The following is a 26658-nucleotide window of genomic DNA, read 5'->3' on the forward strand; positions in this document are numbered from 1 at the left end:
CCTGTGAGTGTCTATAGGGCCCTGTGAGTGGTTTCTCCTTTAAAAAGTTGTGAGCTTACACTGCGGGACTTAGAGGTAATTTGTGGTTTAGTACGGTACCCTGCATCACCAATTCATAGCTCCAGACCAGCGCAAGGGGGAGTTAGAGCACTTATTATGCTTTTGGGTCCTACTGTGTCTCTGACAATGAATGGGAGACATAAACCTAAATAGAAACTGATAATTGTGCACGACTTCAGAATTACTTACTAAAACTGTTGTTACACTAAGGTTTTTATTATTTTATTTTGTTAGGCTCTTACTGTAGTACTGTAGGCCACTCCCAACCAGTCACATTGTACAGTGCCTAAGTGGCGCAATGGTCTAGGACACTGCATAGCAGTGCAAGCTATGTTGCTACAGATGCTGGGTCAATACCTGTGCTGTCCTCGATTGGGAGACCCATCAGATGATTGTAGGTTTGTTGGTTTTTCTCCCTCTAAAAACAGAAATAAATAATTATATATAGCAAACTGGCTTTATTTACAAATCAGTAACAATGTCTCACCCCATGTTCAAGAATGGCCTTTTTCTTGCTAATTTTACGTGATTTGAAAGCGAAATCATTTCCAAAATATTTAAGGGGCATTGCACTAAATATGGCGCTGACTAGGGAATCATTCGCGCTGTTCTGTTCTTAGTGCCAGTCTGCATGTTCAAACTTAAACAATGTAACGAATAATGGCATCTTTGTGCTTTCATTATTAAAATAATGATAAAAAAGTATTTCAAAATGCCGATGTTTATTAAGTTATGGATCCATAGTGATTTACTATGTGAATAAATATCACTGAATTACAGAAATATCATCCAATCCTCCAATCCTCATGTCATATTTTTCGCCTACCGTGGGCGACATGAGTCTCACTTGTGTTGAGTAATGTGTTGTTAAATGTGGTGTAGGTCTTATTTATTTAAAGAGCATATTGAAGTTAGAAGCAATAGCCGACAAATATTTAGCACCGTTTTGCGCTGCTCTGTGACAAGCATGGGGACTGGTCTTAATAAATCAATGGGGTTTTTATTTTCACTGAATCTCCATTTGGGTTTTGGTTAGACTAGAAGTAGAACATTTGTTTCCCACAGGACACTGGATTATTTAGCTAAATAGCCCAGTGGTGCACTCCCAACCGTCAGGTTGTACAGCTCCATATTTTCCGTTCCGTCCTAACGGGAACCCAGAGGGTTTTTAGTTTTCCTTGGAATAGAAAGACTATAATATTAATCAAATTAATCCCGAACACTAAAAGTAATTGGAAATGTAGATACAAATTATTTGTGACATTGTGGTTACAATAAAGAATGTAAACAAGATGTAAACAAGATGCTGTGCTTTTATTTACGGTAGTGATGGACAGCTGGTGGCATTTTGAAAACAGGTTTTCAAACACTTGTAGCCCAATTAGCAGGACAATAGACGCTTTATAGCCTGGCTACTGTAGGTGTGAACATCCCCCTACCTGCAATGTATTCGATGCTTAAGTACTCTGAAGTGTTAGATTTCTAACTCAAAACAACAGTACAGTATCTCTTCATCAAGTTCTTTATGCTTTTGTTAATAAAATAATGATAAAAATACTCATGTTTATTTAGTTATGGATCCATAACGAATTACTATGGGAATAAATATCAGTGAATTGCATACATTTTGGAAAAAAAAGTTGTCTAAGGAAGGTAAACAAATTGTTGCTTACTGGAAAATACACTTTCAAACACACGGTCACATTGTACAGCGCCATTATGGCTATTAGCAGGGCTACATTTAGGCCTTTATGGGTGGCACACAATTGGCGCAGCATTTCTCTTCTTCTAAAAACATAAATAAATGTTTTGGCCTTAACAAATTTTATTTTGGTGTTTATTCAGATTGCAATCGCTCTCTTTCATTTTTTTGAAAACGAAATAACCTCCAAAATATCGTTATATATTATCAAGTTGATGACAGAGTCATATAGCCGGCACCTACATAAAGCTGAGTGAATCACTTTGGATCAAAATAAATAAGTACCAACATTCTTTCCTATAGTCTTTAATAAAGAAATGTTTTGGTTATCCTGACCTGGACACCATTATGGGCTATTAGCAGGACAATATTCCTTTACCAACTCCTCTCTGTATTTTGATACTTTGTGGATAGGGGCTCTGGAGTGGATGGGGGCTCCCGCAGCACAAAATGCGTTGCTACAGATGCAGGTTCGATTCCCGTGCCGGGCGCCACCAGGAGTCCCATGAGGTGGCTTTTGGTTTTAATTTAGAATCCTCCAATCCTCTATATGTAATTATTGGCGGAGAGTCACGTCACATTTTTCGATATACTGTAGGCCTACCGTAGGCGACATGAGTCTCACTAGTGTTGAGTAATGTGCTGTTAAAAGTGGTGTCGGTCTTCTTTATTTAAAGAGAATATTGAAGTTAAAAGCAATAGGATTTGAAGAAAAAGCCTACAACTATTTTAGCACCGTATCACGCTGCTCTGAGACAAGCATGGGGACTGGTCTTGATAAATCAAAAGAGATTTTTATTTTCACTTATTCTCTGTTTGGGTATAGGTTAGACTAGAATAAAAAAATGAGGGTGCAGAAATGTTATGCTCTTAGTGTAACCTTTATTTAACTAGGCAAGTCAGTTTAGAACAAATTCTTATTTACAAGGACAGCCTACTCCTTCCTCCCTGTTGAGGAATTGAACCCCGGTCTCCCGCGTGCCCTGCCCGCATGATATAGGGATTCTTTAGCTAAATAGCCCAGTACTGTACTGCCGACCATCATATTGTACAGTGCCATATTTTCCATTCCGTCCTTACGGAAACCCAGAGGGATTTTGTTTTTCTTGGAATAGAAACATCATAATATTAATCAAATTAATTACTGGAAAATACTCTTTCAAACAAACATGGGCATGTTGTACAGCATCACTGTTAGCAGTGTTATTTTGGCCTTTTTTCAGATTACGTCTATTTCAGCACCGTTTCGCGCTGCTCTGAGACAAGCATGGAGAAATGGAAAATGTTCAATTATATTCCATGATATTCTAGAAATATATGTGTTGACTGAATATTAGCAAGTGATGTCTGCTAAATTATCAAGTTCGGTTTCTCCAGAAATAAATAATTCTAAATAAGAAATTGGCTGTATTTACGAATTAGTGAGAATTTCTCACACTACGTTCAAAAATTGCCTTTTTCTCGTCACTCTAGCTTAAATGAAAACGAAATATCAAAAATATCATTACTTTTTAAACAAAGCGATTATTATTATTATTAATTCATTTAGAATTATAAAAAAGCCCCTTACATATTCTCAAAGACCCTAACGGAAAATGCCCCTTAGATATTCGTTTAGAATCATCCAATCCTCTAAATGTAATTATTGCTGGAGAATCATGTCATTGGAAAAAATATATTGTATATACTGTAGGCCTACCATAGGCAAAATGAGTATTGGTTACACTACAATTAGGGTGTGGAAATGTTATGCCCCTTAGATTTTCCTCTTATGCTGTAGTCTACTACCGATCGTCACATTGTACAGCACAGTATTTTCCATTCCATCCTAACAGAAACCCTGAGGTTTTCGTTTTTCTCAGAATAGAAACACCATAATATTAATCAAATTAATTAAGCCACATTTCTTAAAATCAATCCCATGTACTATGTTATTACAAAAAAAGGTTTTAAATGATCTATTAATGCCAGTATGGGAGACTATCAAATGCTTCTCAAAGTTGCCCTCTGGTGGTCAAACTAGCACTAACTTGCATTAACGTAAAAAATGGCAGACAAATTATATAGCGTGCCATAGAATGCTGCAGCAGCCTGCAAGGTGTGCTGCAGTATGACACAATTTTTAAAGGAGGAACCACTGTAGAGACAAAATTAAAATTAAATACAAGGGTCAACTGAGATAGTCTGTGTAGTCATTTTGTTAGCTATTTAGTTAGCTATTTAGCAGTCTTATGGCTTGGGGATAGAAGCTGTTCAGGCGCTTGTTGGTGTCAGACTTGATACACCGGTACCGCTTACTGTGCAGAAACAGAGAGAACAGTCTATGGCTTGGGTGGATGGAGTCTTTACCGATTTGGGGCCTTCCTTTCACACCGCCTGATATAGAGCTCGGCCTCAGTGATGTACTGGTCTGTCCACACCACCATCTGTAGCGCCATGCGATCGAGGGTGGTGTATTGTCATACTAAGCAGTGATGTAGCCAGTCAAGATGCTCTCAATGGTACAGCTGTAGAGCTATCGACCCGCTCCACTGCAGCCCCGTCGATGTGGATAGGGGTGTGCTCGCCCCCTCATTTCCCGTAGTCCAAGATCAGCTCCTTGGTCTTATTGACGTCGAGGATGAGGTTGTTATTCCAGCACCACACTGTAAGGTCACTGACATTCTCCCTATAGGCTGTCTCATCGTCGCCGGTGATCAGACCTACCACCGTAGTGTCGTCAGCAAACTTGATGATGATGTTGGAGTCGTGTGTGGCCACACAGTCATGGGAGTACAGTAGGGGACTAAGCACACATGCCTGAGGGGCCCCCGTGTTGAGGGTCAGCGTGGCGGAGATACTGTTGCCAACCCTCACCACCTGGGAGGATCCAGTTGCAGAGGGAGGTGTTCAGTCCCAGGGTCCTAGCTTGGAGGGGACTATGGTGTTGAAAGCTGAGCTGTAGTTGATGGACATCATCCTCACATACATAGGTGTTCCTTTTGTCCAGGTGGGAAAGGGCAGTTTGGAGTGCGATTGAGATTGCATCATCTGTGGATCTGTTGAGGCGGTATGCAAATTGGAGTGGGTCTAGGGTTTCTGGGATAATGGTGTTGATGTGAGCCATGACCAGCCTTTCAAAGCATTTCATGGCTACAGACGTGAGTGCTTCAGGTCGGTAGTCATTTAGGCAGGTTAACTTAGTGTTCTTGGGCACAGGGACTATGGTGGTCTGCTTGAAACATGTTGGTATTACAGACTCAGACAGGGAGAGGTTGAAAATGTCAGTGAAGACACTTGCCAGTTGGTCAGTGCATGCTCGGAGTACAAGTCCTGGTCATCCGTCTGGCCAGCGGCCTTGTGAATATTGACCTGTTTAAAGGTCTTACTCACATCGGCTGCGGAGAGCATGATCACACAGTCGTCCGTAACAGCTGATGCTCTCATGCATGTTTCAGTGTTACATGCCTCGAAGCGAGCATAGAAGTTATTTTGCTCCTCTGGTAGGCTCATGTCACTGGGCAGCTCTCGGCTGTGCTTCCCTTTGCAGTCTGTAATAGTTTGCAAGCCCTGCCACATCCAACGAGCGTCGGAGCCGTTGTAGTACGATTCGATCTTAGTCCTGTATTGATGCTTTACCTGTTTGATGGTTTGTCGAAGGGCATAGCGGGATTTCCTATAAGCTTCTGGGTTAGAGTCCCGCTCCTTGAAAGCAGCTGCTCTACCCTTTAGCTCAGTGCAAATGTTGCTTGTAATCCATGTCTCTCCGACATTTACAACATTGTTTCAATATTCAAATTCGATCTCCAGCTGTCAATAGTAATGAATGTGTAGGGGTCGGGGGTCAGGACGAGACAGACAGGCAGGCAGCGTTTCTCAGCATGTCTATGCTAATATGGCAAACATTTGCTAGATACAGTAGCTAACCAACAACTGTAGCGATGTATTTGAGAGACAAGTGCTCATTGTGCAAATGTATTTATGTTTTCAATAAACATTTGGAGACTAGATAGAGTTTACATGTTGTCAACAGTCAATGGTGTCTGTTTTGCCCCATAGTTGTGCACACATCGGTTTTGTTTCTGAACAACCAACCCGTCTATACATGGGATGGTTCTTTGACGAACCATACAAAAATCCCAAACCAAAAATGTTTTGGCCTTCCAGGACTGGATTTGAATAGCCCTGCTGTAGGGTGTTGAACCTTATTTGCATATTTTCCAGGGAGCCTTTTTAGTGAATATTAGAGTTACCAGTACCACCCATGACTGTGTTTGCTAGTGACAGAGAGATGGTTGTAGAATTCATTCAATATTCAGTCCGGTGGCCTTCACCAAGTGAGTTCCCAACTGAATGTAGTTTATAAGGTCTTCTTTTAATGGCCTAGTTTTATCCTAATAAAGTGGTCTGAAACTCCTTGTTTACAAACCACATCAGGCCTGCAAGTCACATTATGATGGCTTGCAAAGTGATGTGTAATTCCTATTGGAATCGAGCAAGAGTGGGGATAACCAACATTTAGAATTTTTATTCAACCGCAACCTACATTCAGAATGACTGCCAGGGTTGGGAAGACTAAGGTATGAGAGTGCCTTAAACATCTAAAATTGAACAACCATTTCAGTAACATGTGCAATAAGTAAAAATGTAAGTTATTTCTATTTGAGTAGCATAAGATGAATTAATAAATCCTTAGACAACGGGTGGGTCTAATCCTGAATGCTGATTGGTTTAAAGAACATTCCAGCCGGTGTCTGTTCCACAAGTTACCACCGGCTAAATCTATGATGTTAAAAAGCCTATTTACTCTATTCCATCTGCCTGCGCAATCCACTGTCTCATCAGCCCAGCCAGACAAATTATAAACTCCACTATAAAAAGCATCTAGACATTATCTCACATTTCATTTAGACTAACATTTTGTTTTCAACAGTGGAGATTTGTATAAACCTTGCCATCTGTCTCCGACATTGCAACAGTGTTTAAATATTCAAATTCGATCTCCAGCATTCCCATAGTAATGAATGTGTACAGTGGCTTGCAAAAGTATTCACCCCCTTGGCATTTTTCCTATTTTGTTGCCTTACAACCTGGAATTAAAATAGATTTTTGGGGGGGTTTGTATCATTTGATTTACACAACATGCCTATCACTTTGAAGATGCAAAATATTTATTTCTTGTGAAACAAACAAGAAATAAGACAAAAAACTGAAAACTTGAGTGTGCATAACTATTCACCCACCCCAAAGACAATACTTTGTAGAGCCACCTTTTGCAGCAATTACAGCTGCAAGTCCCTGCCGATGAAAAACATCCCCACAGCATGACACTGCCACAACCATGCTTCACTGTGGGGGTAGTGTTCTCGGGGTGACGAGAGGTGTTGGGTTTGCGCCAAACATTGCATTTTCCTTGATGGCCAAAAAGCTCAATTTTATTCTCATCTGGCCAGAGTAACTTCTTCCATATGTTTGGGGAGTCTCCCACATGCCTTTTGATGAACACCAAACATGTTTGCTTATTTCTTTAAGTAATGGCTTTTTTTTCTGCACACTCTTCCGTAAAGCCCAGCTCTGTGGAGTGTATGACTTAAAGTGGTTCTATGGACAGATACTCCAATTTCCCCTGTGGAGCTTTGCAGCTCCTTCAGGGTTATCTTTAGTCTCTTTGTTGCCTCTGATTAATGCCCTCTTTGCCTTGTCTGAGTTTTGGTGGGAGGCCCTCTCTTGGCAGGTTTGTTGTGGTAACATATTCTTTCCATTTTTTAATAATGGATTTAACGGTGCCCCGTGGGATGTTCAAAGTTTCTGATCTTTTTGTATAACCCAACCCTGATCTGTACTTCTCCGCAACATTGTCCCTGACCTGTTTGGAGAGCTCCTTGGTCTTCATGGTGCCACTTGCTTGGTGGTACCCCTTGCTTAGTGGTGTTGCAGACTGGGGCCTTTCAGAACAGGTGTATATATACTGAGATCATGTGACACTTAGATTGCACACAGGTGGACTTTATTTAACTAATTATGTGACTTCTGAAGGTAATTGGTTGCACCAAATCTTATTTAGTGGCTTCATAGCAAAAGGGGTACATACATACGCATGCACCACTTTCCCGGTTAGAATTTTTTTAAACATTTTTTATTTTTTTTCACCAATTTGGACTATTTTGTGTATGTCCATTACCTGAAATCCAAATAAAAATCAATTTCAATTACAGATTGTAATGCAACAAAATAGGAAAAATGCCAAGGGGGATGAATACTTTTGCAAGGCACTGTATGGAATCATGTAGTAATCAAGTGGCCACCGTCTGCCTTGATGACATAAACACATACACATTTACACTCATCATATGCTGATGCTACTCTGTTCTTTATTTTACTCTCTTTATCTATCCTGATGCCTAGTCACTTTAACCTGCCTTCATATTCATATAGTATCTACCTCAAATACCTCATACCCCTGCACATTGATTTAGTACTGGTACTACCTGTATAAAGCTTCATTCTTGTGTATTTTATTCCTCTTGTGTTACTATTTATTTGTATGATTATTTTTTAACTCTGCATCATTGGGAAGGGCTCGTTAGCAATCATTTCATGGTAAAGTCTACACCTGTTGTATTCGGCGCATGTGACAAATAAGCTTTGATCGGATTTGACACACTCTTTCTAACTCCCAAACACACACACACAGTCTTCTTACACACACACACACTTGCTCACTCACTCACGGCAGCCTGAAACCAGGAGCTCCATTCGACTCAACTACAATTTAATTTGCTTTGGAAGAGATGGGATAGAGCATCAAATTATAGCTAACAAGGAAAATCTATCACCTTGGGTTGAGATAAGCTGAAAGCTAGTCAACTCTGATTGATTCCAGCACCACAGCCGCCAGGATGGAATTTGACAGATAACTTCAAGTTAAGTGGAGAGAGAACTAGAAGGAGGGAGAGAAGGAGGAGGAGAGGGGGTAGAAGGGGTGGTAAAGAGGGAAGAAGGTACGGAAAAAGTAGCATAACTAATGGAGTACAGGCAGGCGGTGAAGTGAAAGATAAGGCAGACATACAGACCGAGAGAGGGGGAGGGTGAGAGAGATGCAAAGTGAGAGGTTGAGGGAAAAAAATGAGGGATGAGGGTAGCGGGAGAGAGGCTGAGGGAGAGAGAAAGAGAGAGGGTGAGAGAGCGGGTTAGACAGAGGGTTAGACAGTGAGAGGCAGAGGGAGACAGAGAGAAAGAGAGACATAAAGTGACTGAGGGAGAGAGAGTGGCATATTCAGCTACAGGTTTGTTTATTCTTGCCGTGGAGTGTGTTTGCTCCTGCGGCATGGCGATGGCAAGGGACGGCGAAGAAAATCACCGCTATTCCATGGGAGCTCCTCATCAGTTGATGGGTAAATAAATAAATAAATACAATATGGGGATGAGGTAGTTGGATTGGCAGTTTACAGATTGGCTATGTACAGGTGCAGTGATCTGTGAGCTGCTCTGACAGCTGGTGCATAAAGCTAGTGAGGGAGATATGAGTCTCCAGCTTCAGTGATTTTTGCAGTTCGTTCCAGTCACTGGCAGCAGAGATCTGGAAGGAAAGGCGGCCAAAGGAGGAATTAGCTTTGGGGGTGACCTGTGAGATATACCTGCTGGAGCACATGCTACGGGTGGGTGCTGCTATGGTGACCAGTGAGCTGAGATAAGGTGGTAGTGTATGGGGCTTTGGTGACAAAACGGATGGCACTGTGATAGACTGTATCCAATTTGTTTAGTAGAGTTGTGGAGGCTATTTTGTAAATCGCCAAAGTCGAGGATCGGTAGGATGGTCAGTTTTACGAGGGTATGTTTGGCAGCATGAGTGAATGATGCTTTGTTGCGAAATTTGAAGCTGATTCTAGATTTAATTTTGGATTGGAGATGCTTAATATGAGTCTGGAATGAGAGTTTACAGTCTAATCAGGCACCTAGGTATTTGTAGTTATCCACATATTCTAAGTCAGAGCCGTCCAGAGTAGTGATGTTGGACGGGTGGGCAGTTGCAGGCAGTGATCGGTTGAAGAGCATGCATTTAGTTTTACTTGCATTTAAGAGCAGTTGGAGGCCGCGGAAGGAGAGTTGTATGGCATTGAAGCTCGTCTACATGTACATAGTACCTCAACATACCGGTGCCCCCGCACATTGACTCTGTACCGGTACCCCGTGTATATAGTATCGCTATTGTTATTTTACTGCTGCTCTTTAATTATTTGTTACTTTTATTTCTTATTCTTATTTTTTTTTAAACTGCATTGTTGGTTAGGGGCTCGTAAGTAAGCATTTCACTGTAAGGTCTACACCTGTTGTATTCGGCGCATGTGACTAATACAATTTGATATGATTTGATTATAAAGTTGTCCGGAACAGCTGGTGCTCTCATGCATGGTTCATTGTTGCTTGTCTCGAAGCGAGCATAGAAGTCCTTTAGCTCATATAGTAGGCTCGATCTTAGTCCTGTATTGATGCTTTGCCTGTTTGATGGTTTGTCGGAGGGCGTAGCGAGATTTCTAATAAGCATCTGGTTTAGTGTCCTGCTTCATAAAAGTGGCAGCTCTAGCCTTTAGCTCAGTGCTGATGTTTGCCTGTAATCCATGGCTTCTGGTTGGTCTATGTACGTATGGTCACTGTAGGGACAACATTGTCGATGCACTTATTAATGAAGCCTGTGACCTCAATGCCATTGGATGAATCCCGGAACATATTCCAGTCTATGCTAGCGAAACATTCTTGTAGCTTTGCATTTACTTCATCGGACCACCACTGGTACTTCTGTTTGAGTTTTTGCTTGTAAGCAGAAATCAAGATAGAGTTATGGACCGATTTGCTAAATGGAGGGTGGGGTAGAGCTTTGAATGCATTGCTGTGTGTGGAGTAAAGGTAATCTAGGATTTTATCCCTGTAGTTGTACCAGGTGACATGTTGGCAGAAACTAGGTAAAACGGATTTCAGTTTTCCTGCATTAAAATCACCGGTCACTAGGAGTGCCACCTCTGGATGAGCATTTTCTTGTTTGCTTATGGCCCTATACAGCTTGTTGAGTGTGGTCTTAGTGCCAGCAATGGTTTGTGGTGGTAAATAGACAGCTACAAAAAATACAGATGAAAACTCTCTTGGTAATAGGTATGGTCTACAGCGTATCATGAGGTATTCTATCTCAGGTGAGCAGAACTTCTGGACTTCCTTATTATTAGAGATTGCGCACCAGCTATTGTTAATAAAGAGACATATCTGATCTTACCGGACTCTGCCTTTCTGTCCTGCCGATGCATAGAAAAAACAGCTAGATTTATATTATCCATGTCCTTGTTCAGCCATGACTCCGAGAAGCATAGTATATTACGGTTATTAATGTCCCATTGATAGGATAGTCTCAAACGGAGCTTGTTCAGTTTATTCTCCACCGATTGCACATTTGACAATAGAACAGAGGGTAGAGGCAATTTATTCATTCGTCGCCGTGGTCTCACCAGGATGCCATCGCGCCAACCTCTATAGCGCCGTCTTCGCCTTCTACGAGTGTCGGGCAATAGGGCCTGGTCCGGGATAATCAATTCAGTACCTTGCAAAAGTTTTCATCCCCTTTGGTGTTTTTCTTATTTTGTTGTATTTACAACCTGTAATTTAAATTGATTTTTATTTTTATTTCATGTAATGGACATACACAAAATAGTCCAAATTGGTGAAGAGAAATGAAAAAAATTACTTGTTTCAAAAGATTACTAAAAAAACTGAAAAGTGATGCGTGCATAGGTATTCACCCCCTTTGCTATGAAGCCCCTAAATAAGATCTAGTGCAACCAATTACCTTCAGAAGTCACATAATTAGTTAAATAAATTCCACCTGTGTGCAATCTAAGTGTCACATGATCTGTCACATGATCTCAGTATATATACACCTGTTCTGAAAGGCCCCAGATTCTGCAACACCACTAAGCAAGTGGCACCATGAAGACCAAGGAGCTCTCCAAACAGGTCAGGGACAAAGTTGTGGTGAAGTACAGATCAGGGTTGGGTTATAAAAAAATATCTGAAACTTTCCCAGGGAGCACCGTTAAATCCATTATTAGAAAATGGAAAGAATATGGCACCACAACAAACCTGCCAAGAGAGGGCCTCCCACCAAAACTCACAGACAAGGCAAGGAGGGCATTAATCAGAGAGGCAACAAAGAGACCAAATATAACCCTGAAGGAGCTGCAAAGCTCCACAGTGGAGATTGGAGTGTCTGTCCACAGACCACTTTAAGCCGTACACTCCACAGAGCTGGGCTTTAAAGAAGAGTGTCCAGAAAAAAGACATTGCTTAGAAAAAAATAAGCAATCACATTTGGTGTTCACCACAAGGCATGTGGGAGACTCCCCAAACATATGGAAGAAGGTACTCTGGTCCGATGAGACTAAAACTTAGCTTTTTGGCCATCAAGAAAAATGCTATGTCTGGCGCAAACCCAACACCTCTCATCACCACGAGAATACCACCCCACAGTGAAGCACGGTGGAGGCAGCATCATGGGGTGGGGATGTTTTTCATCGGCAGGGACTGGGAAACTGGTCAGAAAAGAAGGAATGATGGATGGTGCTGAATACAGGGAAATTCTTGAGGGAAACCTGTTTCAGTCTTCCAGAGATTTGAGACTGGGACAGAGGTTCACCTTCCAGCAGGACAATGACCCTATGCATACTGCTAAAGCAACACTCTCGAGTGGTTTAAGGGGAAACATTTAAATGTCATGGAATGTCCTAGTCAAAGCCCAGACCTCAATCCAATTGAGAATCTTTGGTATGACTTAAAGATTGCTGTACACCAGCGGAACCCATCCAACTTGAAGGAGCTGGAGCAGTTTTGCTGGGCAAAAATCCCAGTGACTAGATATGCCAAGCGTATAGAGACATACCCCAAGAGACTTGCAGCTGTAATTGCTGCAAAAGGAGGCTCTACAAAGTATTGATTTTGTGGGGGAGGTGAATAGTTATGCACGCTTAAGTTACGTTTTTTGTCTTATTTCTTGTTTGTTTCACAATAAAAATGATTTGCATCTTCAAAGTGGTAGGCATATTGTGTAAATCAATCGACACAAACCCCCCAAAAATCAATTTTAATTCTAGATTGTAAGGCAACAAAATAGGATTATATAGGTCTTCATGTGACATCACATAAAGCCCCTCATTTCAATACAGCAGTGGTAACGTCTTATTCTAGCACTGAATTTAAGTAAGTACCGCCTCATAACCATCATCGCAGAAGGCATGTTCGAAGAGGGGTGTGGTTTACAAAGCTAGCTAGCTAGTCTTCTGGTGCCAAAATGTGACTGCAGAGTGTCAGCAAATATAATTACATGTTTCTCCTATTCATCTATGGCAAAGATACTTATAGGTTTCCCCTTTCATTAGTGGCTGGTGTTTGTTAGCTACTGGTTAGCTAGGTCTTCAGCCAGCATGAAACAAAAGGGGGGAGGGTCATTCAAAACTCTGACGAGGTTGTCATGTCAACACATGTCAGTGCTCCAGCAAAATGCAATAGAAGAGATATGCCAAATGGGAGTTCTTGACATTGTGGTTTATGAACATGTATATATTTTATTACATGTATATATTTTATTAGGTGTACCCAGACCTCACCCTGTCCAGTTCCAACTGAAATTGTCCAAGATGAATTAGCTAGCTAGCTTCATGATCTTACTGCACCACTGCTCACTGCATCCAAGTTGCTTGACATAGGTGTTTCAAAGAACTGTCAGTCAAGCTGAGCTCCCTGCCCACTCAGCCAATTAGCTCCCCACCCACTCAGCCTGTCTTTTCAGCCTTACTGATAGTTATGGGAGAAATGAGAGAAAGTACATCTAAGCATTTTTACTGGGACAAAATTAGTGCTGAGCGATTAGTGCTTTTTGAGGTTGGTTCAGTTCAATATTTTTTTTAAATCACATTTTTGAATTTCGTTTGATTGTAAAAACATTTTTTTTACATGAAATGCACTATGCATTATGTGGGTTGAATGCTGTAACAACACAGAATAAAAGTCCCATGATGGTAGTGACTGTCCATCACTGCTTATCTCCTATTAATCATAATTTATTCACATTACTCTACTTTAAAGAAATATTTCAGTTGTTGTGTATATTACATTTGATTTATTTGATGGCTATAATTTCATTCAAAGTCATCATCTTATCTCTGTAGAGCTGCTGCTTTTGTTGTCTGAAAAAAAATCACTATTTTGTAGCTCTTCAAAGTAAGTAAGGCATACTTTTATGACTGCTAAATACCAACTATCAATCACTTAGATCATGTATTTATTTAGGTACAAGACACATAAGTTGAAACGTCAGGACTGGGCCAAGAAATATCTGAAGACAGATTTTTCAAAGGTTTTATGGACTGATGAGATGTGACTCTTGACGGACCAGATGGATGGGCCCGTGGCTGGATCAGTAACGGCCACGGAGCTGCACTTCGACTCAGACGCCAGCAAGGTGAAGGTGGGTTATTGTTATGGGGTGGTATTATTAAAGATGATCTAGTTGGACCTTTTCGGGTTGAAGATGGACTCAAACTCAACTCCCAAACCTACTGCCAGTTTTTAGAAGACACTTTCTTCAAGCAGTGGTACAGGAAAAATCTGCATCTTTCAAGAAGACCATGATTTTTATGCAGGAAGTACTCCACTGATCGCATGCATCGAAGTACTCCACTGCGTGGCTAGCCAGTAAAGGCCTTAAAGATGAAAGAATAATGACATGGCCCCCTTCCTCACCTGACCTAAACCCTATTGAAAACTTGTGGTCCCTTCTTAAACGGACGATTTATGGTGAAGGAAAACAGTACACCTCTCTGACCAGTGTCTGGGAGGCTGTGGTTGCTGCTGCACAAAAAGTTGATCGTCAACAAATCAAGAAAATGACAGACTCCATGGATGGAAGGCTTATGACTGTTATTGAAAAGAAGGGTGGCTATATTGGTCACTGATATTTTTTTGAAATGTCAGAAATGTTTATTTATACATTTTAAGTTGTTTGTTTATTATTCTCACTTCAACAGATGAAAATAAACAAGTGAGATGGGGAACTTATCGTTTTTCATTTAGTTGCATAATAATTCTGCACACTAATAGTTGCCCAATAATTGTGCACACATAGATATTCTCCAAAGAAAGCCAAAACCTCACTTTTACTTTCTTATATATTCAGGTTTGAGGTTTATTAACATTTTGGATTGACCGAGAGCGCTGTAGTTGTTCAATAATAAAATTCATCCTCAAACATACAACTTGCCTAATAATTGTGCACACAGTGTAAAGATCCCAGAAATGTTCCATTTGCACAAAAAGCGTATTTCTCAAATGGTGTGCACAAATGTGTTTACAAATATGTTAGTCAGCATTTCTCCTTTGCCAAGATACTCCATCCACTTGACAAGTGTGGCATGTCAAGAAGCTGATTAAAAAGCATGATTTTACACAGGTGCACGTTGTATTGGGGACATTAAAAAGCCACTCTAAAATGTGCAGTTTTGTCTCATAACACAATGCCACAGATGTCTCAAGTTTTGAGGGAGCGTGAAATTGGCTCGCTGATGCAGGAATGATCACCAGAGCTGTTGCCAGGGAATTTAATTTTCATTTCTCTACCATAAGCCGCCTCCAACGTCATTTTAGAGAATTTGGCAGTACGTCCAACCGGCCTCACAACCGCAGACCACGTGTATGGAGCGGTTTGCTGATGTCAACATTGTGAACAGAGTGCCCCATGGTGGCGGTGGGGTTATGGTATGGGTAGGCATAAACTACGGACAACGAACACAACTGCATTTTATCTATGGCAAGTTGAATGCACAGAGATATCATAACAGATCCTGAGGCCCATTGTCTTGCCATTCATCCGCCACCATCACCTCATGTTTCAGCATGATAATACATGGCCCCATGTTGCAAGGTGTACACAATTCTTGGAAGCTGGACATTTCCCAGTTCGTCCATGGCCTGCATACGCATGTATGGGATGCAATGGATCGACGTGTATGACAATGTGTTCCAGTTCCCGCCAATATCTAGCAACTTCGCACAGCCATTGAAGAGGAGTGGGACAACATTCCACAGGCCACAATCAACAGCCTGATCAACTCTATATGAAGGAGATGTGTCGCGCTGCATGAGGCAAATGGTGGTCACACCAGATACTGACTGGTATTCTGATCCACACCCCTAACTTTGTAAGGTATCTGTGACCAACAGAGGTATATCTGTATTCTCAGTCATGTGAAATCCATAGATTAGGACCTAATGAATGTATTTCAATTGACTGATTTCCTTATTCGTCTGTAAAATCTTTGAAACTGTTGAATGTTGCGTTTATATTTTTGTTCAGTATAAAACCAGGTGTAATGCGCATACAGTTCATTTTTGTTGTTTCAGATGAGAACACTGATTTGTTATGCACCAAAAATCACACGAAAGTTCCTTGATGTCACACCGGGCTTTTTTAAAAATCTCACACTCTTTGAAAAAAAGGTTACAAAATGGTTCTGCGGCTGTCCCCATAGTATGATCCTTTTTGGTTCCAGGTAGAACCCTTTTAGGTTTCACTGCCAGATTTCTGGATTGGGCTGCTCTCAGTGTATCCTGCCTTGGCAAATCACGCTGTTAAGACACTGATGCCTTTTGCAACCATGTACCTATGTGAGAGTGGATTCTCGGCCCTCACTAGCATGAAAACAACTAAATACAGGCACAGACTGTGTGTGGAAAATGATTTAAATCATCCTTTCAAGCACACCCTTCTCATTAACCTGTGGTGAGTTATTCACAATTTTCGATGAACAAATAAGGTTTTATATGTAAGATGGTTAAATAAAGAGCAAAATTGATTATTGATTTTTTTATATTATTATTTGTGCCCTGGTCCTATAAAAGCTCATTGTCACTTCCCACGAGCCGGGTTGTGATAAAAACTCACTAATTATTATATTTAGTAAATGTATTGTGTAGTTAATTTGTCACGTGCGCCGAATACAACAGTGAAATGCTTACTTACAGGATCTAACCAATAGAGCAAAAATTTATTAGGTGAAGAGTAGGTAAGTAAAGCAATAAAACAACAGTAAAATGACAGGCTATATACAGTAGTGAGGCTATAAAAGTAGTGAGGCTACATACAGAAACTGGTTAGTCAGGCTGATTGAGGTAGTATGTACATGTAGATATGGTTAAAGTAACTATGCATATATGATGAACAGAGAGTAGCAGTAGTGTAAAAGAGGGGTTGGTGGGTGGCGGGACAGAATGCAGATAGCCCGGTTAGCCAATGTGCGGGAGCACTGGTTGGTTGGCCCAATTGAGGTAGTATTAACAGTGACTATGCATATATGATAAACAGAGAGATGCAGTAGCATAAAAAGAGGGGTTGGGGGGGTGGCACACAACGCAAATAGTCCGGGTAGCCATTTGATTACCTGTTCAGAAGTCTTATGGCTTGAAAGTAAAAACTGTTGAGAAGCCTTTTTGTCCTAGACTTGGCACTCCGGTACCGCTTGCCATGCGGTAGTAGAGAGAACAGTCTATGACTGGGGTGGCTGGGGTCTTTGACAATTTTTGGGGCCTTCCTCTGACACCGCCTGGTGTAGAGGTCCTGGATGGCAGGCAGCTTAGCCCCAGTGATGTACTGGGCCGTACGAACTACCCTCTGCAGTGCCTTGGGGTCAAGAGCCGAGCAATTGCCGTACCAGGCAGTGATGCAACCAGTCAGGATGCTCTCGATGTTGCAGCGGTAGAACCTTTTGAGGATCTCAGGACCCATGCCAAATCTTTTTAGTTTCCTGAGGGGGAATAGGCTTTGTTGTGCCCTCTTCACGACTGTCTTGGTGTGTTTGGACCATTCTCATTTGTTGTTGATTTGGACACCAAGGGACTTGAAGCTCTCAACCTGCTCCACTACAGTCCCGTCGATGAGAATGGGGGCGTACTCGATCCTCCATTTCCTGTAGTCCACAATCATCTCCTTAGTCTTGGTTACGTTGAGGGATAGGTCGTTATTCTGGCACCACCCGGCCAGGTCTCTGACCTCCTCCGTATAGGCTGTCTCGTTGTTGTCGGTGATCAGGCCTACCACTGTTGTGTTGTCTGCAAACTTAATGATGGTGTTGGAGTCGTGCCTGGCCATGCAGTCGTGGGTGAACAGGGAGTACAGGAGGGGACTGAGCACGCACCCCTGGGGAGCTCCAGTGTTGAGGATCAGCGTGGCAGATGTGTTGCTACCTACCCTCACCACCTGGGGGCGGCCCGTCAGGAAGTCCTGGATCCAGTTGCAGAGGGAGGTGTTTAGTCCCAGGATCCTTAGCTTAGTGATGAGCTTTGAGGGTACTATGGTGTTGAACGCTGAGCTGTAGTCAATGAATACCATTCTCACATAAGTGTTCCTTTTGTCCAAGTGGGAAAGGGCAGTGTGGAGTGCAATAGAGATTGCATCATCTGTGGATCTGTTTGGGCGGTATGCAAATTGGAGTGGGTCTAGGGTTTCTGGGATAATGGTGTTGACGTGAGCCATTAACAACCCTCAAAGCAGTTCATGGATACGATCGTGAGTGCTACGGGTCTGTAGTCATTTAGGCAGGTTGCCTTGGTGTTCTTGGGCACAGGGACTATGGTGGTTATTTTTTCCGTCCCTTGTTCATTCTCTTTTCTTCTTGTCTTTTTCCGCAAAAAAAGAGAACACTCCAGGTTAAATGATTATTGAACTCTGAAACAATTTTCTCTCTGCGGATCAATCGTTCTCCCCGCTGTCATCACGAGCAAATGGATTCCTGCAGAAATAGAAAAAGGGGCCTTTATAATTGGCTGTGTGTGATGAGACAGTTCATTACCGTGCCATGCGTTCACAGTGGTGTGTGGGGATCTGTGTATGGATTTGTGTGTGTGTGTGTGCTTGCATGCATGTGTGTGTGTGTGTGTGTGTGTGGAGACCACCAGTCTGGGGACGTTAGAGCTGCTACTCTGAGATACTATCTAATCTCTGACCCTGCATCTCAAAGACACAGAGAAGAGAGAGAATGAGATAGATTAGAGGTAGTGAGATATTGAGAGATGATAGAGGAGCAAAGTGACATGTAGAGATGATTAAAAAAAGGAATGCTCTTGAATGGAACCAATAAGGGGTGAATACATGCTTGTGACTGGCATCGATCGAGTGCTTCCATTTCTCACTGCTTTGAAAAGGCTTGTGCTCAGAATCAGAATAAAGTCAAATACATTTTCTCACTCACACACTACAATAATGAAGGTTTTTTCGTGTACATGCTAGTAGTATGTACACCAGAGGTGGGCAAAATACGTCCTAAGTCGATTAATAGCGCCCATGGTAGATTTAGTAACAGCAAGAAAAATTTTCACTGAATGTGCCGCTTAGGTCATAGAACAGTGGTTACGTGAGTAACCTCCGATGTACGCCATATCAGCGGTTTCTGTTTTCTTCCTACAAATTTGGATCTAGCTTTTGATTGGTTGGAGTTATTAGCTCTTATTACCCCATTCCTGAAAGCTAAGACTCTCAGGAACACGCACGTGTCTTCTGTTTCGTCACGATGCTACTAAACACAATTGATATTTGGTGATCTTCCCTGATGTTTTCTTGAACTTTCCAATATATTTATGATGTATTTTATTCCCTTTGTGATACAAAAATAATTATAATAATACACCTTTACAATATTTAAGTAATTTGACATATTTTGTTATTAGCCTCATGAACATAAACTTGTTTGTAGTTTGTATCTAGAATTGTTAAACAAAGGCCATCAAATGAAAACAATTCGTATTGGTCGATATTGCTACGAAAATATCAGATATCCAATTTTTTGATCTGGATGTGGCCCTCGAGCCAAAATTTTTGCCCACCCCTGGTGTACATGCTAGTTGTGTGTACATGCTAGTCTGTAGGAGGACATATGCTTAATGTATAATACTGCACAGCATCTGCATCTTGACTGATTAAGGAGGATAGTCGTTACTTTTTGCCACAGATGTTGTTGCCATAGTACTGTATTAATACTTTTATGATAGATTCATTCAGATGTTTAATTACATGATATGTGCGTGTGCACCAGGACTGCATACCTCTTTTTTTATTTTAACAGGAACAGTTACCCTTTATCAACATTTCTGTTTTCACATTAGTGTAAATATATGGGATTTAACAAAACACCTAATTTCCATCCATAATTCGTAATTCAGCCTCACATCTCATACTGCAGCTTTTCTTCTCATCCCTTTGAATCTTTAACCAATATCTAACTCTCTTTTCCTTGTGACTCCATCCCTCCATCCTCTCCTCTAGGGAGTGAACAGTATGTTTCAGGTGTTCCTAACGGGGAACAACTCGGCTCACTTCACCATCTCACCCACAGCGGTGCAGGGCCGTGCTGACATCAGGATGAGGGTGGACGTGCCTCTGGACTACGAAAACATCCAAAGCTACAGCTTCTCTGTAAGTTCACTCCAAACACACAAACGTGCTCGCACACACACACACGAATGCACACACACACACAAACTTGCTTACGGCATGTTTTTATCTTTGTTAAACAAACTATTAGTAACATGTACTGTAACAAGCATGCCATCTACTGTATGGAGCACAGTAAGCAAAGACACTATGGGCGGGTGTCCCTGGAATCAGATTAAAGGGGTGATTGCTACGTACATTTTTTTACCTTTACAATAATGACTCAAAGAACCATGAGCTCTTCAATGGTTCTTTGCAGTTCACAAAAGGGTTATTTGCTCTTTTAGTGATAATTAAAATGTAGCTCTTTTTGTGCAACCATGAGTGAGAGTGGCCAGTTTATCGAATGTGTTGTGTTATGCCATTACATATTATATATGACCAGTGATAGTGTCTTGTGAAATGCTCACTTAAGAGCCTTGTGCCTGCCAATTGAGAGTGGTTGACTTAATCAGTCACTGTTTCTCAATTATCTTTGTAGCTGTAGCTTGTCAATTAACACAATAATATCTCTGGATTTATTTTATGTATCTTTTTTTACCCCTTTTTCTTCGAAATTTCGTGATAGCTAATTGGTGGTTACAGTCTTGTCCCATCGCTGCAACTCCCGTACTGACTCGGGAGAGGTGAAGGTTGATAGTCATGCGTCCTCCATAACACGACCCTGCCAAGCCACACTGCTTCTTGACACGCTGCTCGCTTAACCCAGAAGCCAGCCTCACAAATGTGTCGGAGGAAACACCGTACAACTGCCAACTGTGTCAGCGTGCATGCGCCCGCCACAGGAGTCGCAAGAGCGACAAGGACATCCTGGCCGGCCAAAGCCTCCCCTAACCCGGATGACGCTGGGCCAAATCTGTGCCGCCTCATGGGTCTCCTGGTCACAGCCAGCTGGGACACAACCCGGGATCGAACCCGGGTCTATAGTGAAGCCTTAGTGCCTTAGACCGCTGGATTTTTAACTATACAATATGGCTGACCAGAACAAAAAACCCTGTATGGTTCTTCAATAGGCTCTACAAAGAACCTTTCGAAGGTTATTTATGAACCAACCAAAAAGAACCATAAAAAAGGTTAATATGAAGAACCATAAAAAGGGTGCAGGGGGCAGACCGCACCACCCTCTGGAGAGCCCTGCGGTTGCAGGCGGTGCAGTTGTCATACCAGGCGGTGATACAGCCCGACAGGATGCTCTCAATTGTGCATCTGTGTCAAGGTTGTGCGCTACTGGTGGAGGAGTCAGGTGCAGGAGAGCAGAGAGTTGTGAACAGGCACACACTTTATTTAGGCAGAGGCAATAAAACAGACAGATGCCACTGCGTCAACCTCCAGCCAAAGGTAAAAAGTGCAAGGCGCGAAACAGTCACAAAAATAAGCAAATGTTTAACAATTAAACATCCTTCGTGAAATACCACAGAAATACAGGGGAAAACCCAGCCTGGCGCGTAACACAAAACACAACAAAAACAATTTCACACAAAGACATGGGGGGGAACAGAGGAATAACTACATGCAGTGTGATTAGGGAATCTAAACCAGGTGTGCAGGGAACAAGAAAAAACAAATGGAACAATGAAAAAATGGAACGGCGATGGCTAGAAAGCCGGTGACGTCGACCACCGAACGCCGCCCGAACAAGGAGAGGAGCCGACTTCGGCGGAAGTCGTGACAATCTGTAAAGGTTTGTGAGGGTTTTAGGGGCCAAGCCGAATTTCTTCAGCCTCAAGAGGTTGAAGAGGTGCTGTTCCGCCTTCTTCACCACACTGTCTGTGTGGGTGGACCATTTCAGATTGTCAGTGATGTATATGCCAAGGAACTTGAAGCTTTTCACCTTCTCCACTGCGGTCCCGTCGATGTGGATAAGGGCATGCTCCCTCTGCTGTTTCCTGAAGTCCACGATCAGCACCTTCATTTTGTTGATGTTGAGGTTATTTTGCTGGCACCACTCTGCCAGGGCCCTCACTTCATCCCTGTAGGCTGTTTCGTCATTGTTGGTAATCAGGCCTACTACTGTTGTGTTGTCTGCAAACTTGATGATTGAGTTGGAGGCATGCGTGGCCACGCTGTCATGGGTGAACAGGGAGTACAGGAGGGGGCTGAGCACACACCCTTGTGGCCCCCTGTGTTGAGGATCAGTGAAGTGGAGGTATTGTTTCCTAACACCTGGGGGCAGCCTGTCAGGAAGTCCAGGACCCAGTTGCACGCGACGGGATTCAGACTCAGGGCCCCGAGCTTAATGATGAGCTTGGAGGGTACTATGGTGTTGAAGGCTGAGCTATAGTCAATGAACAGCATTCTTACATAGATATTCCTCTTGTCCAGATGGGATAAGGCAGTGTGGGTCTATGACAGGAGTACTAGGGGATGGTAGTAATTTAGTTCAGTTACCTTTGCTTTCATGGGTACAGGAACAATGGTGGACATCTTGAAGCAAGTGGGGACAGCAGACTGGGATAGGGAGAGAGCAATAAACCTTTCATTCCTATTTTTTTAATAGTCTCGCACTGTTGACGGTAGGTGCACCCGATTAAAGTGGCCTGTGCGTGTTCCCATTTACAACCATTTCATATGTTTGAATGTACAAATGCTGGCCATGTCTGCAGCAATGTAGCAGGTGTAAAAGAAAGCTACAGCAAAGCTGATACTGAAATGTCTGAACTTTTAAAACCATGACTAGAAAGACTGTCAACGAATACAGATAAGAGCTGCTGTTTTATAAGTTAGTGAGATGTTTAAGCTTACTCAGCACTGTCAAAACTTTTATTCAACACTTTTATAAGCCATAAAATGCGTGTTCTCCCTACTTCCACTCGCACTACAACCAGCACTGCAGCTGCGATGAGTGAGTAGGGAAGTGGATAGATAGGCTTTCAATTTCTCTGGTCATAGGAGTAACAACATGAATTTGTGCACGAGGCCAAAAAAATGTGGTGGTACTCAAGTTTCGCTATCAGCTGAAAGACGGTGTTCCTTTTTGGTCAGTGTCAGTGGAGGAAAGGGAGAGCAGAGGGACGAGATGCAGACCCTCAGTCTGCTGCCCCCCCCCTCCACTGAGACTGACCATCAGATGTTGGCTCTATAAGCCCAGTAAATTTTTTTAAAGTGATTTATTAAAATGTATGCTCACTCAGCTGTGCCTCACAAGTAATTCAATAACTGATCTATTACCAGTGTCATCGTATAGCCTACCTCAAATATTGGTCTGAGAACCATGTATTGGCAGGGCAATTCAAGCAAAACCAATTATGGTATAATGTTTTGGGCCTACGGCCTACTGCACACAACTCATAACTACAGTACTGTTTTTAAATAGTTTAATGTGGCATAGGCTTGTGTTTTTAAGTCATGTAAAAAAATTTAACATTTAGATCTCGGCTTGTCTTTTGACTCAAGTGATCTCAACTCAAAAAAGATTGGTGACCACTGCCCTATGGGGACAAGCCGAAAAACTCTCTATGGTTCTACTAAGCACCTTTTTTTCCAAGATCGCACTGAAGATTAAAAAGAAAAACAATGCAACCCTACTTGCAGGCCTGATTTGGCCTGTATACCATGAGTTTCAGGCCACTGTATTAGGGTAAAGCTAAAAATAAGGTCTTATGAGATATGTATTTATTGTACTGTCATAAAGAGTTTAACTATAATGATAACATTTGCCTAAAACCTCACTTGGTGAAGGCCACAGGACTGAAAATGAATGAATTCAACAACAATGTCTATGTCCCGAACAAATACAGTTATGGGTGGTAACTCTACAATTCACTCAAAGGCAAGGCACACTGGGAAATTATATTGGATGCATGTCGTAGTGGGGGCGTTACTCAAAATGTTCAAGCTGATACAACTCAAATCTGGACCCCCTACAGGGTGACAGTGACTCTATTAGTTTGAGTTATGATAACAAAATCACTTTAAGTAACTGTACTCATATATATTAAGTGCAATGGGCTTCCTCAAAAGTTTTGAGTAATGACAGCACAATGGGGTTTACAGTGTATAGCTATAAATACAGTATAGGATCATCTGACTAATGCCACCTTAGGTGGAACACATTGTCATGTGTGCTCCCTCTCCGGCCTCTAGATCACCAGGCTGCTCGACACCTGTCACCATCGTTACGCGCACCTGCGCGTCTTCAGACTCACCTGGACTCCATCACCTCCCTGATTACCTTCCCTATATATGTCACTCCTTTCGGTTCCTTCCCCAGGCGTTATTGTTTCTGATCCAGTGGCATGTCTGTGCGTTGTTTGTGTTTCTTATTTTGTGTTTGTTGTGTTTATTTATTAAAACACTCACTCCCTGAACTTGCTTTCCCCGATTCTCACCGCGCTCGTTACACACGTACTGTACATACAGTACATTTGTACTGACAGCCAATCATTGGCTTGCGAGAAATGTACTGTATGTTTTGGTTCTATTCTCATGTGATCATGAGATTGTCCCTGTAAACACAATGACTGTATACAAACTAAGAATAATGCTGCCACATTTCAGTTATGCGACAATGCCATAGCAGAAGACACTGTCTAGCTCAGGCTTTAAAACTAATTTTAAAATCAGCACTCAGTGCTGCAGACTTGGTTGAGCATTTAAATGTATATTGTGTTACTTCAAATTACCCACCACTATTTACTAAAACATTTGATATTGTGATTTGGATCCTTAAAACTGAATAAAGTTTAAAGTATGACATTTTTTTAACTAATTTCAGTCTGTTGGTTAAGTTGAAAACAAAGTACATGAGCATATGCATAGAAAGTGGATATGCATGGATGCACAAACTACAAAAATCTCTAAAACTGGAAACACTTATCTCCCTCACTAGCTTTAAGCACCAGCTGTCAGAGCAGCTCACAGATTACTGCACCTGTACATAGCCCATCTATAATTTAGCCCAAACAACTACCCCTTCCCCTACTGTATTTATTTATTTTGCTCCTTTGCACCATCTTCCACTGCAAATCTACCATTCCAGTGTTTTGCTTGCTATATTGTATTTACTTCGCCACCATAGACTTTTTTGCCTTTTCCTCCCTTATCTCACCTCATTTGCTCACTTTGTATATAGACTTATTTTTCAACTATATTATTGACTGTATGTTTGTTTTACTCCATGTGTAACTCTGTGTTGTTGTATGTGTCAAACTGCTTGCTTTATCTTGGCCAGGTCGAAATTGGAAATGAGAACATGTTCTCAACTTGCCTAACTGGTTAAATAAAGGTGAAATAAATAAATAAAATGTCACAATGGGAAAATGTAAAAACAACTGAAGATAATTTGTCATTTTCGGATATTGACACGGTAGCGCTACTGTAGTTAGCAAAATAGTGTAGAAATGATTGCTAACTAGCTAAGCATATTGGCTGACTGTGGGGCGAAACAATTCACTTATTTACCATTAATAAGCCACCGCAGATATCTTTGCTGGCAAATGCAACACTGTACTAAAATTGCAAGGTGTCTCCAGTAATGTTTACTTTTTGATGTTCTATGACGTCTCCACTTTCTTCCTACCCTATGTCTAGAATATTGATGTGTTCAAGTGATCAGAGACTCTACTCTCTCTTTTTTCAGCTATATGCCAATGAGTCCATATCAGAACATGTGGGTTTTGCCCGTATCTACATTGACCTGATCAATGAGAATGACAACCGGCCCATCTTCCTTAAACCCCTGTATAACATCAGTCTGCCTGAGAACACACCCAGAGGAACCTCCCTGCTACGCATCCAGGTAAGGTTATCACTCAAACCTACTCAAACACACAGCTCAAACAGAGGGATGCTATGTTAGGCTATGACTATCCAACACAAAACTGGAACTCTTCCAAGTCAAGGTAAGCTTAATGACAAAGCGAAAACAGGTTTTAATAAATGTTAGCAAATTTATAAAAATAAAAAACTGAAATAACTTTTTACATAAGTATTCAGACCCTTTGCTATAAGACTCGAAATTGAACTCAGGTGCATCCTGCTTCCATTGATCATCCTTTAGATGTTTCTACAACTTGATTGGAGTCCACCTGTGGTACATTCAATTGATTGGACATGATTTGGAAAGGCACACTTGTCTATATAAGGTCCCACAGTTGACAGTGCATGTCAGAGCAAAAACCAAGCCATGAGATCGAAGGAATTGTCCGCAGAGCTCCGAGACAGGGTTGTGTTGAGGCACAGATCTGGGGAATGGTACCAAAAAAATGATGCAGCATTGAAGGTCCCTAAGAACACAGTGGCCTCCATCATTCTTAAATGAAAGAAGTTTGGAACCACCAAGACTTCCTCGAGCTGCCGCCCGGACAAACTGAGCAATCAGGAGAGAAGGGCTTTGGTCAGGGAGGTGACCAAGAACCGATGGTCAATCTGGCTGAGCTCCAGAGTTCCTCTGTGGAGATGG

At 41.9% G+C, this 26658-nt stretch overlaps 1 protein-coding gene across 4 annotated transcripts in view; it reads left to right on the top strand.

The window, feature by feature from the left end:
• LOC115162910 (cadherin-23) overlaps positions 1–26658 on the top strand; it is a 712130-nt gene that overhangs the window by 311965 nt on the left and 373507 nt on the right. For all 4 annotated transcript variants that reach the window (XR_003869666.1, XM_029714423.1, XM_029714440.1 and 1 more), the window contains exons 12-13: positions 20091–20240; positions 25837–25995. Coding sequence is in view for 3 of the 4 variants with exons in the window: in XM_029714423.1 (XP_029570283.1) it covers positions 20091–20240; positions 25837–25995 (309 nt within the window). In the remaining variant the exon portion in view is untranslated. The remainder of the gene's footprint in view (positions 1–20090; positions 20241–25836; positions 25996–26658) is intronic.

This window comes from Salmo trutta, chromosome 2, assembly GCF_901001165.1.
Source record: "Salmo trutta chromosome 2, fSalTru1.1, whole genome shotgun sequence".
Classification (NCBI taxonomy): Eukaryota; Metazoa; Chordata; class Actinopteri; order Salmoniformes; family Salmonidae; genus Salmo; species Salmo trutta.